Genomic DNA, 17554 nt, shown 5'->3' on the forward strand with positions numbered 1-17554 from the left:
TTAGGGACCATGGTGTGACTGCCATTCTCATAGATGCCCCCATAGATGGTTATGAGTCGTTGTCGTGTGACATGTCGAGAACGTCAGTAACACGAATAAGTACGTTGATATCTAGAGGCCAGATTAATTGTTATGGTTCAAAACTCACATCAGAAAATGTCGTATGGGGCAAAATTGTTATGGTTTTAACAGAGTCATGCATCCATTTTCCAGGATGTTGTGATGTGGACTTCCGATCATCCAGATTCGGTATTTTAGCAAAATTATATAGGAAGAAATCATCTTTAAGACTTAATTGACAAGTCAAAGCATACAAGACCATTAGTAATTCAGAGAACGTTGGAATTAGTTGCATTTTCCCGGGACTAGATCGTATATTAGTATTTCTCTTATCACGTAAACTATTATCCCCTGAAGCTAGGTGAGTCCTCATTAGTTCCTTCGTACATGGTTTGACCGCGGCTGGCTGCTTGACGCTGCTGTTGCTGGAGTGACTTCTTGTCGATAGAGAGCTGCCATCCTGTTGAACAAGTCCATACTCATTGATTGCTGCAAATCAAGTTTTATTCAAATTAGTTCCAAAAGTTAGCAATGCTTCTTTAGAAAGTGCTTTCTGGAAGCACATAGCAGGTGCTCTCGCATAAAACACTTGTGAGCATTCTGTTATAAACACTTTTGGTTATCTGAAAATTGGTTTTAGCTATTCTAGAAGTACTTCCAAACATAGGTTTCTTGCTATCATTTCCTCACATATGTATGTGGAAACACGTACTTGTGCTAGGAGGGCACAATATGGATCAGGTAGAGGGTCTGAACCATTATTCGTGCTGGTTGGTTCTGCCTTTGCTTGAGGAGGAGGGTGTGGTGGGATTAACAGCGGCATCATAAATGGCGGCATGAAAGAAGGAAGAGCGGCAGCCACAACCGGTGTAGGATGAATGCGCGATCCCATTCCGATTCCCCTATGAGCCAGGAGTGACATTTGATGAAGATGCTGCAGCTGCAGCTGCTGCATTTCTAAAGGCACCATCATATTCATATTCATATGGCCATTAGCCATGAAATTTCTCAGATTATGCATCATTTGGACTTGAGCTTGAAGTTGTTGCAAGTATTTGATCACCTCATCAAGCATTGAAGCTTTATCAGTCTGTAATTAATCACTTGACAAGTCCAAAATTAACCACAAAAATAACATTGTCTCCAAATTAAATTAAGTAATGATGATCGTAATCAGCACACATCAAATTTTCTCACCTTACTTGCATTTGGCACCAACCTTTGCAGAGCTTTTATCTTCTGGTTAATCAAGTCTCTTCGTTTCTGCACGGAATTAGTTTCAGTTAGGGAAGTGATTTCCGCACACAAATTATTAGATGGGGGAGACCAAAATTAAATTGTTACCCGCTCTGACTGATTATGAACAGCAGCAGCTCGCCTTGGTCTTGTTGAGTGTGAACGGCTTGATCCGCCACCTTTGGTGGTTTCCCGGCCATCATCTCGGTTTTCCTGCTAGTTGTAAGATACAAGTTGCGAGAGATGTGACGAGAAATGTGATACATGTAACATAGCATCATTTAAAGTGCACGACGCCTCAAAGAATATGTACATGTATCTTACCAGCCCTCCGTGACTGGCCGAATCCTCGTCGGTGCTTTTGGTCTTCAAACTGGGAGGAGACTCAAAAGAAACTAACGTAGAGGTAGTTTTATGATTGTTCCTGCACAATCTAACACTAGCACCAGGACTAGCACAACTGCTGGGATCTGCATGTTCTTCATGAATGCTATTAGTACTAAAGTTATTCTCGAAGAAGCCGGAATCTGATCGACTGCGTTTTCTTATCCACCCCTGCGCCGGCGGCACCTGGACAGAGCTGTCCGTCCATGTTTCGCCGGAGGATGCAACCACCGAGCTTGTGTTTGCCGGGGTCTGGTCATGGCGGATGATATTTGGGTCACGTTTGTGGCATGTAGCTTGATCGACAATTGATTCCAATGTGTCACAAGCCCTGCTCCTGCTCCATGTGGGATTTGATTGAGCTGTAAGAAGCGCACCAAGCCCATGCATGGCCAACCGGCCGTTTTCCAATTTCAGTTCTGTGACGTCATAATTAGACCTGTAAATCCAAAGTATATGTGTGAATGAGCAAGAAAATCCTAATATAAGATGAAATATTTTGATAAAAATAAAGAGTACGAAATGTACTGTCTTAAAATAAGTTAATTGACTAAAAACTCAATGTTTGAAACCAAAGTGCATAAGGTACACAACCGTTTGGCCTAATGATATTTATTCTTCAATCTATGAGATGAGGTTCGGAATTCAATTTCACGAATGATAATTGTTACGAAAAGAAGGATTAATTATAGCATGTAACTGGGTTTTTTACAACTCAAAGGTTTTGAGTACATCGAGATTCTAGTTAGAGTAATGTTATTCTTATCACAATTTTATACCACATTTCTTTATCATCTTAGGTGGCAGATGAGTTGGACAACTACATCATTTAATTTCAATATTTTTATGAATTAAAACACTTAAATAATCTTAGGTGGTAGAAGAAGACTCCTCGTATATCACAATCATCATTTAATTAACAATATTTTTATTAATTATTGATTAACATTTTGAAATTAAATGCTAATTAATTTAGATGATGTGACTGTTCACATCAAATGACACTAAGTGGTATACAATTGTGGTACAAAAATATAGTAAGAATATCATTATTGTTCTAGTTAAGAGAATAGAGCTAGAAAAGAAAAGCATATAAATCCTACTGGTGCAAATAGCATTGAAAAAGAATAAAAACACCAAATTCTGGTTAATTATCCCATACACAATTTGCACATTGATAAAAAATTTAAAAATAAAATAAAAACTCCATATAAAAAAGCAGAAATTAAGAGAGAAAATTACATAAATAATCAACAAAAAATTTAAAGGTTTATGAAAGAAAATATGAACAGTGGTGCTTACAAAGGGACAGGACGAATGGCGTTGGAGTGGTTCTGCTGCTGCATGATGCATGCACACGTGAGGAGGAATGGAGGATATCTGTTTTCTCTCTTCTCCTTCGACTTGTTATTTCTTGGTCGTCTTTCCTTTGAATATAGTAATCGTATTCCAAATCAGAACTCCACAGTACTACTCTATATAAATCTCTCTCTCTCTCTCTCTCTCTCTCTCTCTCTCTCTACAAATGAATGAGTTGGAGATATGAGTTTGGACTCTCTCTTATTATTTCATTGTCTTTCTGGTCCCTTTTTTGTGTCACACTCACATTGCTGTGATGGAGATTTTACACAAAACATGTGGTAGCTAAAAAGAAGAATGGAGAAAAAAATATATATGCTTTGCCTCTCCCTGGACCATTTTAGATAAGGTTCTTAAAGTCATTTGCTTTTTTTTTTCGTGTGGTGTTTTATACTTTCACAAATCACGTATGATACTCTCAGTCTCATCTACACATGATCTTTTACCCCTAATACATGAATAGTTCGCTCTAAATTCTCATCAACACGAATTTCATAAGTCAATTGCCCTAGACCACTATAGATTGAGGGTCTTCAAGTCATTTTGTGTAGGATACTCTCAACATCACCTTACACAGTTTTTTGCGTTTGATTAATTTTACATGAATAATCTACTCTAATACAAGGTTACCATGCTAGACTTTTCATCCTTTGACGACCGATGCTCTAAACACAAATTTCATAACGCGATCACAATTTCTTTAAATCTTAAAAGAGAGAGGGTACTTTAACTGGTGAAAATATAGTTTATCCCTTTAATCATTTAGCCGCTAATATAAGTCGACAATCTCACATTATGCAGTGCCTCAAAGTTCAAGACAACCTCTTGTCTGGTTGGTTGATTTATAACATATATCATGCAAGTTATGAACACATTAAATTTAACGGATAGATCAGTTTTGGTTGAAAACTGACAATTTGAGTCCTCTCATGGCCATCTCTCTCTCTCTCTCTATCTCTATCTCCCTCTCTGTCTATCTTGTGCTGCCACTTGAGACCAACAATAACTTTTACAGGAATTTATACACAATATATATATATATATATATATATATATATATATATATATTATATTGTGTGCGTGTGTGTATGTGTGCGTGTGTGCATGTGTGCGTCATCCGTGGTCCTCCTTCCTTCATAGGCCAAATGACGGGGCCGTGGCTTTTTGACCTTAAGAGCATTTCCAGTGTGGAAAGACCCCCCAGGACAACTGCCTATTAAATCTTCTTCAATGAATAGTAATTGCATGTAATGAACCGTAATTGTCTTTTGCATCTCCATCCATAAATTAAATAGCCATGACAATAGACAATAAAATATTAGTATTTTTTATTTTATAAAATAATAAAAATTAATTTTATTTGTAATTTCGGATATGATTTTTAATCGGTCTCACTGCGTCACATGTCATTAAATAAGAAACTACAACCTAAAGTATTTGAAAAAATATAAAATTGTGGTGTAAGGTGGAAGATAATGATAAGAAATTTATGGATTATTTTTTTAAATTTTTAATTCTTTTTTTTTCAGATTTTTTATTAATTTTTTACATTTTTGTATTAATTTTATAACATGACTAACGTCAGCCTTGCGTCAGCGCCTTCAAGCTCTCGGGCCATTGATTCGTGCCTCCCCTCTCACGCGGGCCTCCCCCGAGCCCAATCACCCGCATGGACTAGAGCAAGGGAGGGAGGCAATTGGATTGAAATGGTCCCCGATCCACTAGGCAATGGGCACTGCTTGACTTGCTCTTATTGGCCATTGAGTAACCAGTCATCTATGTCCATTTTTGTAGTCGCAGGGTGTGACTTGATTACAATTTTTGTATTTCTTTTTAAAATTGTCAGGCTAAGAGCTAGTTGGTAATTTACAAGTCATATAAACATCTCTTGCAAGCTGTTATGCGTTATTGTTACAGGAAAATACCAGATGATGTTTTAAAAAAGAAAATAAAGAAAAAAAAAAAAAAAAAAGAGCTAGCCAGGCTGAAGAATCTGGTGCATGTTTTTGCAGAACTGATCGAATTTGGACAACCGTCCTTCATTTTCTCTCCGTCTCATTGATGGTCTGGCTTCTGACTCTCTGCTAGCTAGAGTAGCCTTCCTAGGTGAGTGATTAGCTTGATAAATAGGGCCACATTTGGTTTTTTGTCTAACATAACTATGGCAGCTAGGGCCACTTTGCTCCATCTCCAGTAACACTTTCTCTTTCTTCTCTTGGATTTTCTGAATCATTAAGCTCTATTAGCAGACAGCACTTGTAATAGCCTTTGGAGCTTGCCTTGTGATGGTGATTTCACATTCAGGTACACTTCAAACTAGCTAGTCATGCATGCTTAACCATGAGAGAGACTTACATGAAGCGACGACGCCGGCTAGGGTGGCGAAAACTCGAAAGCTTGAAATTGGATGGCTTCCAGCCTCTTGATCAATCTGGCTTAAGTTAACAACAATGCTCCACGTGAAGAGACAGGAGCATGTGATGCACAGATAGACTGATTGAAAGCTAATGTAGTGTCATATAAAATTGTTCAAAAAGATTTCCAGACAAGATTACCAATAGTTTACTTTTGCTGCAATATGAGATGCATATTTATAACTTGATGAACATATTAGGAGAACCCAAAATAACAGTCCAAAGTATGAGGGCAAGATGTGATGAGGAGGTAGCTGTTGGAAACAACGTCGCCTTTGGCGGATGCAGCTATCTTGTGGTGGAGGTAATTTCAAAGTTCATGGTTTAGGGCTTGGGTTTAGGGTAATTTAGTCCAGCATAATAGTCCGCCTATTGTGCCCTTGCCCTCAAAATGAGGGAAGCGTTTACCTAGATATTTGTTATCTTTCTCGTTGAATGAGATCTCAATTCCAGCAACGGTTTCATTAGATATCTTACAACTATACCTAAATGTCGCGTGACTCACGTCAATCCAAGTCAAAATCTTGGACCTTATTCTTTCCCCCTGAAGTAGTCCATTTCAATACTTTTCATGGTTTAGGCCTGCAGGGGCAAAATTATAACAAGGATTTTTTTTGTAGTGTTTGAGAATTTTAGATGAAGTAGCAGATTGAACCGGTATCCAACTCCTTGTGCCTGCAAAATCTGCTGTCTCAAGTCTTTGAATCGAAAGGGCCAAATATATAGTTTTATAGGATCAGCAGATTCAACACACAATTAATTGTTATACATCATGTACAAATTAAAATAAGTTAGGATCGATATACTGTAGGTACCCGTAATGTGGTTAACATATACAGATTTTAACCAGCAGAAGATCGAGTGACCGATTCACTTTCTAGTAACAAGTGAAGCAGAAACATGTAGTAGGAAGGAAGAAACTGAATCCATCTTCTATCAACAACGATTATGTTGTACTAGTGACTTCCGCGCACGCCTTTTCCCCTCAGCGCACCCCAGTTGTTTATTTCTGGCCTTTGGTTCAATCAAAGGACACAAAATAATGAGGACATGTAAAAGGAGAAAAGGGGTGTGCGGAGATCGTTTCCCCATAAAACATTTAATCTTTACCGCCTCTGAATCTTTTTCATCTGAGCTCTCTCCCAAGCATCTGCTTTTGCGTCCGCAGCATTACGTCTGCCTGAACTTCCCTTTTGGTTTTGGTATCCATTTGCAGGAGTCGAAGGTCTTGAAGAGGATGCACGATTCGGGTACCTAGATGGAAAAGCACTCTCCTGTGCTCTTTGATCTTTCATTGAAACTTCACCTATTATGAATACAACCTGTTAGTTCACCGAAACATTTTATCGCGAAAAAAGTAAATAGTCAAGTACCAGCATCCCTTGCTTCTTTGTTTGGCCGCCCAGTCATCAGATCCTGCAGAGTCTTGGTCCTTGAGATCGGAATGCTTTCCCTCGTCCCTTTTTTATACTGTAATTTAGCTTCTTCATTCGAGTGAATGGAAAGGGCAGCTGCTGCAACCGCAGTTGCAGACTCGACATCTTGTGCATCAGAATAATGACTCATTTCCTCCGAAAAACTGGCCCGGGAAGCAGTTTTGCCCCTTGCTATGTACAAAAATAAATCAATGGAAGTCTTTTGAGTTTTCTTGTAACTCAAGCCACAGAACTGAACATAACATTCAGTTTTCGATAACGTAACTTTCTGTTTTGGACAAAGTATTCAACTCTAACTACATACATATAAGGAAAAAATAGTAGAAAAGTATGCAGATTAGTACCTACAGAGATTGTGTTTGTTGGGCTGGCGGCTTGCTTTCTTCAGAAACCTCTGTTGCCGGTTCTTCGCTCTCAAATTTCCTGGTTTTCAAGCAGATTACTGTTTGGCTGCCAAGAAAAATGGAAGCAAAGGTGTGTTGCTATTGCTTTTATCAGAATTTTGGTCATGAACAGGGAGAAACATGGAAGCAAAGCGAAGCAAAGGGAAAGATATGCTTCACAGTTTGCATGAATCTATGCAGGAAGAAGCAAAGGATTTTCCCCAAATACAACACCACAGGCACACGCACATAAACCTAAACCAGCAAGATTCTTCCATTTTTAACTCTATGGTCCTCTTTTTCCTTCATAATTTTCATATTATATTCGGAAACATGATTTCCCCACACTCTTTTTCTTCTTCTGGACGTCCTTCTTTATTTATATCTTTCGATTTCTTCAGTCCGAATACTAAAAATGAACTCTGGGTTGTGGACGACGAAAAAAAAATGTGTGGAAATCACTTGATGCCGTAGTGTTCTTGAAGTTTTGCTTATGACCATTCCATGCTGGTAGCTGTTCTTATTCCATTGGATGGGAATGGTTTAACATTGGACACCAACATTGGATTCTGTTGGCCCACCAGAGGAAGCAAGCAACAGATTATAATGTAATTTATTGAAGAATTTTCTCGGGTAAGACTTCAATGCTACGTATGATTCAATGTTACGGGTAATTTAACTATTAAATTTAATTTTTACCACTATTTAGATTTTTTATTTTAATCTCAAATATTCTTTTCTGTATTACTTAATACTACGTAGTGTTGAAGAAAAATTGTCAAATTTGATGGAAGTTGGAGGGGGAACTAGTAGATGTGTGTTATTGGGTTTAAGGGCTGGTTTGGTATTGCTGTGCTTTGAAAAAAAACTGCTGTGAGAATAAGCGGCTGTGCTGTGAGAATAAGCGGCTGTGAAATAAAGCCACTAGAGTGTTTGGTAAACTTTTTTGTGAAAGTGCTTTTGGAAAAAAAAGCAGGATGATAGTGTGTCTTTTCATTAAAGGAGCACTGTAGCTCCGTGTGCTTTGAAAAAACTGGCTTTTTTTCAAAGCAGCAAATAGCAGCTTCAGCTTTTCCTTTGATTTTCAGCTTATTCTCACAGCAGCTTCCAAAATAAGCCCTTTTTTTTCAGTTTACCAAACACAAAAATGACCCTCAGCTTTTTTTCACAGTGGCTTTTTTTAAAATCACCTCAATCCCAAACGGGGCCTTAGGGTTCACTGTCAAACGTTGAGAGGCATCTGTGTTGCCTTGTTTTTTGGGGTTTCAACTTTTCAAGCACTTGGTAATTTTAGCATACTTCATCAATCATGTACGACCCGATAACACAAACAAAAAGAAACAAAGAAAAACTGAAGAAAATTAATTGGTAAAGTGAATAGTACCAGAATTGATTTTTTTAATGTAAAAATATGATTTTTTATTAAATTGAAGAATACGAGTTTTTCGTTAAAGTTTCCAAGAAACAACCCGTTTAGCCCGGTTTTTTTATCGGGTTGTGTCACATGCAGACACGTGTTTAATTTTGTTCCAATTCTCACCTTCAAGGCCCTCTCTCTCTCTGGGGTTCCCATTCCCGCCCTTTCAAAAATTGGAATTCTCCCCCCAATCTCAAAACCCTAATTCCCAAAAATGGAGATCACAGAAGAACAAAGAAGACGAGCCGAAGCGAATCGATTAGCAGCACTAGCGAAACGCAAAGAGCTGATCGAATCCGAATCCTCCAATCTTCAACAACAGCAGCAAAACCCATGGTCACTCTTCAAGTGCCGAAAGATTTCTCCCGACCTCACCCCAAGCTCCACGCATTGCATCCCCGATCCGAGACCCGAATTTTCCCGGGTCAAACCGGTTCCGGATATCCAATTTCCAGCGAGGTTCCGGGTCAGGCTCGAAATCTGCTCCCCGGACTCCTTCTCAGCCACCCCAGTTGCCGTAAAAGGGTTTGCATTTCCGGGGCAGGAGGAGTGCTTAAGGAGACTAAGTGATTGCTTGGCTAATGTAAGTAGTTTAAGTGGGTTTTTGTTTTTTTAATTTTGTGCGGTGAGAAAAAAATGGTTGAACAAATAGGAAAGAAAGGAAATTGAATTCTGGGTTTTGTGAATTTTGGTGGTTTGGTTTTGAAAATAGCTTATTTCTAGGCTTCGAAAGGTATTTGTTTGGGTGGCGAAAAAATGGCGGAAATGAACATAGAGAAAGGAAATTGAATAAAAGTTTTCTGATTTTCAGTGGTTTCGTTTCGAAAAAGGCTAAATTTTTTAGTGCATTGAGTTTTGTTTCTTTCTTATATAACTATTACTATCGGTTTTCAGTACTTGTAAAGCTACTTCAATAAGAAAATCATAATATTCAAACGTATTGCAATCGTTAGTGAGGGAGGATTTTGTGTTTAAATTGTGGTGTTATGGAATTGTCTTAGGTCATGCCATCCCATTACACGCAAAATCATGGTGGTGGAAAGGCCGGTGTTTATAAGCTGAGTGATTACAGTGCGGTCTTGAAATGTCTAAGAAGCAGCAAGAGCATTGACACCGAAGAGATACCTTGGGGCACTCTTAATGTTGTAGAGAGACTTTCACATTCTTTTGTTGCGGGAAAATGGATACCATGCAGGCCAGAACACTTGTCGGACGAAATGGTTGATGAGTTTGTTGGGAAGCTACCGAAGAAGCTGTTAGATGCACTTTTGCCTTTCCAACATGAGGGTGTTAGATTTGGTTTGCAAAGAGGTGGACGATGTCTTATTGCAGACGAAATGGGCCTTGGAAAGACACTCCAGGTAGTTTTTTATTAAATGATCTTAAATGCCCTTTGATTTTTATTCATGGTTCTAGGTTTTAACTGCATTCTGCCTTTTGGGTGCATTGAGTCAGCACTGAGACAGTGCAGTGTAGTTTTATTGAGTGTGAGTGCTAGAACGCTGCTTTTGATAACATCTGCAATATTATTTGGCTTTTTCACAACCGTGCACATACAGTGACTGCACATACACACACAGAACTTCGTATTATACACAAACAGGTGTATCTCCTGCACTTTAATTTTTTTTTTCTCCTATTTCCCCCTAAAGTTGCCATGAGTAAATGAAATTTAATATGTTAACAATTTTCCACCCAGGCTATTGCTATTGCAAGCTGTTTCATGCATGAAGGTTCCATACTTGTTGTTTGCCCTGCCATTTTGCGTTACTCTTGGGCAGAAGAACTAGAGCGGTGGCTTCCGTTTTGCTTGCCAGCTGACATCCATCTAGGTACATACTTTAGCTGTTCCCAATTTACTTTTGTTTAATTTATATGTGTATATATTATAGATTTACTTCTAAAACATGAATGGATTCTCACATGGTCTTGTGACACCAGTATTTGGTCATGAAAACAATCCTGCCAATTTAAAGAGATGGCCCAGAGTTGTGGTTATTTCTTACACAATGCTCCACCGGTTGCATAAGAGCATGCTTGAACGAGAATGGGCTCTCTTAGTTGTTGATGAATCCCACCACGTACGATGTACCAAGAAATCATCAGAACCTAGAGAGGTAAAGCATATTTCTTATCATGCCAAATATCAGTGGTTACGAGGACTCTTATAACACCTGGTTTAATGATAATTTGGTCGTATAAGGTGCTCCAAGATTTAGAGTGTCTTATTATTGTTGCCTGTACCATATAACGCTAGCCTGCTGGAAATTAAAATTAATAATTTATGAATTTTCTATCTTTTGAGGTCTTTGGTTTTGGATGGTAATTTGGGTGTTATACACTTACTGTAAGGGAACAAAAATTTCTTTGCTTGTTTCTGCATACTTTTGTCATCAATTCTATGGACTGGCAGCTTAAAGATGCTAGTATGAACAAAAATTGTAATACGAGGAATACCGCTTTCATTCAAATTTAGTCTCCTAGATTGCTTTTTTTGTGAATATTCATAGTAATTAGTTAAGTATACTATATTTGCAGGGAGCTTTTACTATATGCTAATTAAATCTTGTGTATTTACAGATAAAAGCTGTTCTTGACATTGCAACAAAGGTCAAGCGCATAGTTTTACTATCTGGAACACCTTCTTTGTCAAGGTTGTAGCATGGGACTTTGAAGAAATTGGCAGCATTGTCTGCAGTTCTGTATTATTTTTGTATTTTTCTCTAGTTAACCACTCTTTAGTCCGTTCTAATGTCTCATTTTGTATATCTTCCTAGGTGATCATAGGCCATATGACATTTTTCATCAGATAGATATGTTATGGTAAGTTCTCTTCACACTGTTATATCTCTATCAACCGGCTTGCTTCTCTCTAGGTTTATTGGTCACTTTACATCTTGCTTTTTTTTTCTTCTTTTTCATAGGCCTGGTTTGCTGGGAAAAGACAAGTATGACTTTGCCAAAACTTACTGTGATGTCAAATATATCCACGGTGTTCAAGGGAAAACTTTTCAGGTAATATTGAAGATCATATCATTATATTGATTTGTTGAAAATTATCCTCTTTGTGCTGCCACGTAGTTAAACATGATCAGAATTTCATGCTTCTTGGCCATGGCCTAAAAGGCCTATCCATTTTGTCCTGAAAAGCCTTGTGGTTGACTATTTCAGATGTTATTTCTTCTTCTGGAGAAATTAAACTTACTGTCAACCCATATCTATATATTTACCTATACATTTTGCAATTGTGCTAGCACCTTTTATTAGCATCAGTTTTTCTAAAATGATTTACTGTGACAAAGGAAAGTTTTGAGATACTCCATGGAATTGTGCTGCAGGATTTCTCTAAGGGCACTCGTTTGGAGGAGTTGAACATGTTACTGAAGCAAACGGTTATGGTGTGCTCTTGTTCTTTATATTATCTTTAAGATGTATATGTCCTCTCTTTGAACTCAATGTAGGTTTAAAGTTAACTTACATGTTGTTCTAGTGACCAAGGTGTTTCTGCTGTTTTAACATGGTTGGAACTTTGTAATACTTTTGTACCCTTGGTTATTCTTGTTCAAATCTCATTTTTTTAATTGCACACTTAATTGTAGATAAGACGCTTGAAGGAACATGTCCTGGTTCAGCTACCACCCAAACGCCGCCAGATTATACAAGTAGTACTGAAGAAATCAGATATAGCTTCAGCAATAGCTGCTGTCAGGGTGGGAAGAAGTGCCACTAAGAATGCATCTTCAGAAAATTTGGATGAACCAAATGGTAATTTGAATATTTTCTGCATTCGAATATGTGCGTGCAACCAAAGGGTCATGTGTCTTCTTTTATTTCATGCCCCTTGATGGTTTGGTGGAGAAGCCATTTCGAGAAAAAATTTGTGCAGCTAGTGTTATTATTTATCTGCCTATACTCATTTTTCTTTTTCTTTTACCCTATTGCTTTCAGATAGTGAGCGTTGCTGCAGATCAGGGCAACTTTCCTACCAAGAATTAGGTATTGCAAAGCTAGCCGGGTTTCGGGAATGGCTCTCCATTCATCCACTCATTGGAGAATCAGATGGTGTTGTAAACTTGGAATCAGATTCCAGTTCTCACAAAATGTTAATATTTGCGCATCACCATAAAGTACTTGACGGATTACAGGTGAGATTTTCTTCAAAATTTGTGCTTCCTGTTCATCCTTTGAGAATGGTTGTATTTTAGTGATTAAAGTTGCTCAAGTGGGGGTACTTGGGTTTACTGCTCCAATCTAGGGCCATTGTGACCAGTTATTCAAAAGGTAGTGTGTTTTTAGTTATTTGAAGTTGAAAGGATAAAGTGGTGGAATATAATTGTAATGTTTATGAGTATTTCATTACCGTTGTATAATTACTCGCATAAACTATGTGTCTTATTTCTGTTGGTATTACATTATGGATTATCATGTTAATGGTTGGTGGCCATTGCTATTAATGTTTCTGTCCAATCAATTCCTCAATTTAGTCTCGTTTTGTTCTGAATTATCAGGAGTTCATATGTGAGAAAGGGATTACTTTTGTCCGAATTGATGGAAATACACTTGCTGCAGATAGGCAGGAAGCTGTACGATCATTCCAACTATCTACCGAGGTTCATATATACTATACTATTATTTCCTTGTCAATTTTGCTTGATGTGCCTACAAACTAACTACACCAAATATCCTTTCCACAGCTTGCGTTGCACATTTTGCTGAGGTCTCAGCCAAGAATCCTTTCTTTTGCCCCATATATTTGTGTGTTTTGACTTATGTATTGTGTCAAATTTTCAGGTCAAGATTGCAGTAATTGGTATTACTGCTGGAGGTGTTGGCCTTGATTTCTCATCAGCAAAGCATGTTGTGTTCTTGGAGCTTCCTCAGTCTCCATCATTGATGCTTCAGGTTTAAGCATTAAAAACTAATTTCAGGCCCCATTGTTGAACTTCCTCTATTTTATATATTATTGACTCTTTGATGCGCATGATTCTTCTGATTTGAAGGCTGAGGATAGAGCTCACAGGAGAGGGCAAACAAATGCAGTCAACATATACATATTTTGCGGAAAGGTGCTTGTTTCCTTTGTTATATAGTTGTTCTGTAAACATATTCTTTATTTCCCTTTTACTGATGAGTATAACATGTTGTAGGATACTATAGACGAGTCACATTGGCAAAACTTGAACAAGAGTTTGCACCGTGTTTCATCTACAACGAACGGGAAGTATGATGCAATACAAGAGATACCGGTACTTTTCATTTTTGGAAGTTCCTTTCAATTCTAACTGGATTCTAAACCTCTTTACTATGTTCATATTGTTATTGTCCTAAAATGAAATACAGAACAAGTTGATTACTAGGTTAATTTCAAAACACGTAATACTTATCCAATCCTTAAGCAGTCAGGTTTGGTTTCCATTCTGCCATAAGCAATGTAGCATTTAACTTCATATTTGGATTTTGGCAGGTTGAAGGTATTTCTTTCTTTGAGACGTCAGGTGGAGCTGATACTTGTGAAGATCATATGTGGCAAAAAGCAGTGGGTGATGAGGTCTCTGGAGAGTCAATAAAATTGCCTAACTTTGGCTCCTTAGCCAAAGATATGATACCGGCGTATGATAAATTGGTTGCAAACATTCTACATGGATCTGCACAGCACAATGATAGTGATGGAATTTCATCCCAAACGCACAGTAGTACCAAGGTAAAACCTAAGGGTATTAACTGCACCTCCTTTTAAGTATGAGAGTGAATTTTCGTCGTTTTGAGTTTTTTTTTTTTTTTTTTGTCATGATCTATACAACTTTTTCGGTGAAATAGGCTCAAGTGGTTTTTGATTGCAATGGGGACAAGGGATGTTCAGAAGAGAACTTGGAAGGAGATGTTTCTACGAGCAGTGAAGACAAAGATGGACTTGAAAAGGCACATTCGAATTTTTCTTGACTCAAAAGAAAGAGATGACTTTTTCCTTTCAATTTATTGTCAAAGGAAGCAATTTTATAAGTTAGAATTTGCAGGAACACCAAAACAACTGTCAAGCAACCAAATCAAAGGACGCCGAACCAGTTCAGCCAATGGAAGCTAAAGAAAGTAGTACCAACCAAGTAGATGCTTTGCGATTTGAGGTAAAACTTGTAATCTGGTTAATAGATATGGTTTCAAACAATCAGATAGTGGACAATCTTTCTGATTAGTTGATTTATCAGTATTGATGCCCTCAATTGTATGTGGCTTCATTTAGTTACTTTAGCATTACAGATGGTGGCAATTATACAAACAGTATTTGATCACAATTTTCTTTCTTGGATATTAGGTGAGCCAATACACTGGTAGAATCCACTTGTATTCTTGCATCTCAGGAGAGGATTCAAGACCAAGGCCACTTTTTGAGAATTTTAGACCAGAAGAACTCGAGGCATTGAATTCTACTGCTGCTGACAATATTAAAGGAACTTCTTTCAAAATTTTGAAGGAGAATCCAGGTTATTTGCATGCTCTTCTTGCATTCATCAAAGAATGGAAGAAACTGAGGCCCATCGAACAAAAAAAATTACTTGGAAAGCCTTTACAGCTTCCTTTGACTATTGAGTTGTGCTACCTGTGCGAAGGCATTAACCACGACATCAGGGTACCTTTTTACAAATCTGAATTTTCGTACTTTGTTGATATCCCTTTGTGGGAGTAAACTTGATCTCCTTTCTCCTTGCATTTATTGATAATACATATCAGTGTCTTTTCAGCAGTGTACTGTATGCTTACAAATCATTTTATTTTCTGGCAGGGATTACTGAAAGGCGGAAGCAAGCGCCGCTCTACACCTTTTGTTGAGATCAGCAAACCTTTACCATCAAACGCTGTGTGGAAAAAAGTCCACCTACGTAGTGGCTATGGAAAAAAGGAGAAGGAATACACTCAGGGTTTTACTCTGACTGATGATCCTTTGTGCAAACTGTGTCAAACACCATGCACGTAAGTTGTCTGTAATTTATCTACATATACTGGATACATCTTTTTGTTTCGGACACTTACTTTACTTGATTTCAGGGGCCATAATGCCAAGACACCTGAATATTTTGAAGATCTGTTCTGCCAGCTTAGCTGCTACGAAGAATACCGCATCCGAACAAGTAACAGATCTCTTCGTCATGTAAGGACATGAAATATGTTACTTGAGATAATCAAGTTCAGCATATTCTTCTCTTCTATTTTGATTTTATGCATGTGGCAAGACAACTTCAATAGAAACTTTTGGAGCATGTTTTTTCTTTTTTCTTGAGCTTTGCCTCCTTTGATTTGCAGGAGCTTTTTCAACTGGAACGTGGTGTCTGCACAATTTGCCAATTAGATTGTCATAAACTTGTTGAGCACCTAAGACCGTTATCCTTGGCAATGAGGAGGCAGTATATTGAAAATTTTGCGCCACAAGTGGCAACTCTGAAGAAACCGTAAGTTAGAAGAAATTGTTGTGCAACTAGTTAGAAGAAAATGTTTCATTTTTTCTTCTTAATGCTTCTGCTAATTACCCGACAATTGTACTTTCAAATACCAACAATATCCCCGATTCCTTTAAACCAAAACACATTATCATTTGACGTCGTGCAGGCTTGATAGGCTTGTTAAGGATCCGACAGAGGGCAATGCATGGCACGCAGACCACTTTGTTCCTGTCTATCGAGGCGGAGGTATGTACTAATTACTTCTTAGAAGACTTTCAAGAATTTGCTCTCCCCACAAATATTTGTACCACTGATTTTCCCAACCAACTTTCCGATGATTTAAACTACACTAATTCATAATATTATTTATTAGTGTTTTGTTCACGTAATAAATGGAGTTACAACTTGTTACATTCCGCTGATTTGGTGATGTTTCTCATATCATACCTATTGAAAAACAGTGTGATCTTGACATCGAATGTTAAGAAAAGTAGTTAAAACATACCTTAAAATGCTAGTCTTCATACTCTTGTTTTCACTTGTGGAGATATTACCACATCGTTCTTGAAGATCCCTTCTTTTGGTTTCGCAGCACAAATACTTTATTTTCCAATTTATATGCGTGGTTAGAATTTAAGCTTTGGTTTTCAAAGTCTTATACTATTCAAAACTTGTGTAGGTGAATGCAGGCTCGAGAACATGAGAACACTTTGTGTGGCCTGTCATCGCGACGTTACTAAAGCACAATGTGCTGAACGGCTGTCAACAAGGATCCAGGCTAAGAAAAAACTGAAAGCAATCATGAACGACATTAAAAAGAAAGCTACGGAGACTAATCTAGCGGTATGTTCTGAAACCAGTGGTACTTTTTCTATTTTCCTAACATGCTCTTCGGTAAGAATACTAGTAATAAGGACGCAACTGTTCATTTCCCTGTGCCTGAACTACATTAAAGTTCATTTAGATTGAATTTGCAATTTTGACTTCACGTTAAATGATTTTATTAGGGCCCGGAACATATAGAGATTATGCAAGAGGATGCAATTGAGGATGAGCTTTTCGTCAAGGTTCCCGGGAGTGCCTACTCATTGGAAAATCGCTTGGATGCTACAACTACAGGCGAAGACTTGGACGAGCCCTCCAGTAGCAACAAGGTTCCAACGGTAGATAGCCATCTGTTAGGAGTATAATTCATGTATTTTTTTCTTCGAATAGCAAATATTTTGATTTTTTTAGAACCTTTTGATGTCTAGGACTCAATTTCTGGACTTCAGATTGTTTAAGTTGAAGCTGCAGATTTAGGTAGTTTCAGTTGCCTTGTACTTGTCGTCGCCCGGCTGTATACGATACAAGCATTTCCACTGGAAATATAAAGCAATATTTGTACATTTATATAAAAGATTCAAACTTTTTGGTTTAATTTTTATGTATT

General features: G+C 37.8%; 3 protein-coding genes across 5 annotated transcripts; 1 reads left to right on the forward strand and 2 right to left on the reverse strand.

Moving 5' to 3' along the window:
* Window positions 1-263: 263 nt before the first annotated feature.
* On the reverse strand, window positions 264-3209 carry LOC126598709 (transcription factor PIF7-like). Its single transcript, XM_050265073.1, has 6 exons — window positions 2983-3209; window positions 1621-2119; window positions 1405-1509; window positions 1258-1323; window positions 773-1150; window positions 264-549 (listed from the first exon to the last, which is right to left on the reverse strand). Exons 1-6 carry the CDS (start codon window positions 3024-3026, stop codon window positions 433-435), a joined length of 1209 nt encoding a protein of 402 aa, XP_050121030.1. The 5' UTR covers window positions 3027-3209; the 3' UTR covers window positions 264-432.
* Window positions 3210-6533: 3324 nt separating this feature from the next.
* Window positions 6534-7713, reverse strand: LOC126600368 (uncharacterized). 3 transcript variants are annotated; one of them, XM_050266954.1, is made up of 3 exons: window positions 7238-7713; window positions 6827-7060; window positions 6534-6759 (listed from the first exon to the last, which is right to left on the reverse strand). In XM_050266954.1, the coding sequence occupies exons 2-3, from the start codon at window positions 7017-7019 to the stop codon at window positions 6560-6562; spliced, it is 393 nt and encodes a 130-aa protein (XP_050122911.1). In that variant the 5' UTR covers window positions 7020-7060; window positions 7238-7713; the 3' UTR covers window positions 6534-6559. The 3 variants fall into 3 exon arrangements, with proteins under 3 accessions (XP_050122911.1, XP_050122912.1, XP_050122910.1); XM_050266955.1 differs by having other exon boundaries at window positions 6534-6753; window positions 7234-7713; XM_050266953.1 differs by having other exon boundaries at window positions 7234-7713.
* Window positions 7714-8844: 1131 nt separating this feature from the next.
* LOC126599546 (uncharacterized) lies at window positions 8845-17542 on the forward strand. The gene is made up of 24 exons (XM_050265939.1): window positions 8845-9272; window positions 9691-10050; window positions 10389-10521; window positions 10631-10806; window positions 11270-11343; window positions 11477-11512; window positions 11614-11704; window positions 12028-12087; window positions 12289-12454; window positions 12638-12834; window positions 13198-13299; window positions 13481-13591; window positions 13690-13755; window positions 13837-13935; window positions 14154-14390; window positions 14507-14608; window positions 14704-14811; window positions 15000-15314; window positions 15468-15655; window positions 15731-15833; window positions 15986-16131; window positions 16289-16368; window positions 16802-16965; window positions 17130-17542. Exons 1-24 carry the CDS (start codon window positions 8904-8906, stop codon window positions 17310-17312), a joined length of 3666 nt encoding a protein of 1221 aa, XP_050121896.1. The 5' UTR covers window positions 8845-8903; the 3' UTR covers window positions 17313-17542.
* Window positions 17543-17554: the final 12 nt, after the last annotated feature.

Source organism: Malus sylvestris, chromosome 14 (genome assembly GCF_916048215.2).
Source record: "Malus sylvestris chromosome 14, drMalSylv7.2, whole genome shotgun sequence".
In the NCBI taxonomy this organism is placed as follows: Eukaryota; Viridiplantae; Streptophyta; class Magnoliopsida; order Rosales; family Rosaceae; genus Malus; species Malus sylvestris.

Bases quoted from the DNA above. Each gene is read 5' to 3' on its own strand.
- LOC126598709 (XM_050265073.1), bottom strand. From the start codon at position 3,026: ATGCAGCAGCAGAACCACTCCAACGCCATTCGTCCTGTCCCTTT. The intron at 2,120-2,982 runs GTAAGCACCACT...TTGGATTTACAG, and splicing joins GCCATTCGTCCTGTCCCTTT to GTCTAATTATGACGTCACAG. The intron at 1,324-1,404 runs GTAACAATTTAA...AATTCCGTGCAG, and splicing joins TTCATAATCAGTCAGAGCGG to AAACGAAGAGACTTGATTAA.
- LOC126599546 (XM_050265939.1), top strand. From the start codon at position 8,904: ATGGAGATCACAGAAGAACAAAGAAGACGAGCCGAAGCGAATCGATTA. The intron at 12,455-12,637 runs GTAATTTGAATA...TATTGCTTTCAG, and splicing joins AAATTTGGATGAACCAAATG to ATAGTGAGCGTTGCTGCAGA. The intron at 12,835-13,197 runs GTGAGATTTTCT...CTGAATTATCAG, and splicing joins AAGTACTTGACGGATTACAG to GAGTTCATATGTGAGAAAGG.
- LOC126600368 (XM_050266954.1), bottom strand. From the start codon at position 7,019: ATGAGTCATTATTCTGATGCACAAGATGTCGAGTCTGCAACTGCGGTT. The intron at 6,760-6,826 runs GTACTTGACTAT...TATTCATAATAG, and splicing joins CAAAGAAGCAAGGGATGCTG to GTGAAGTTTCAATGAAAGAT.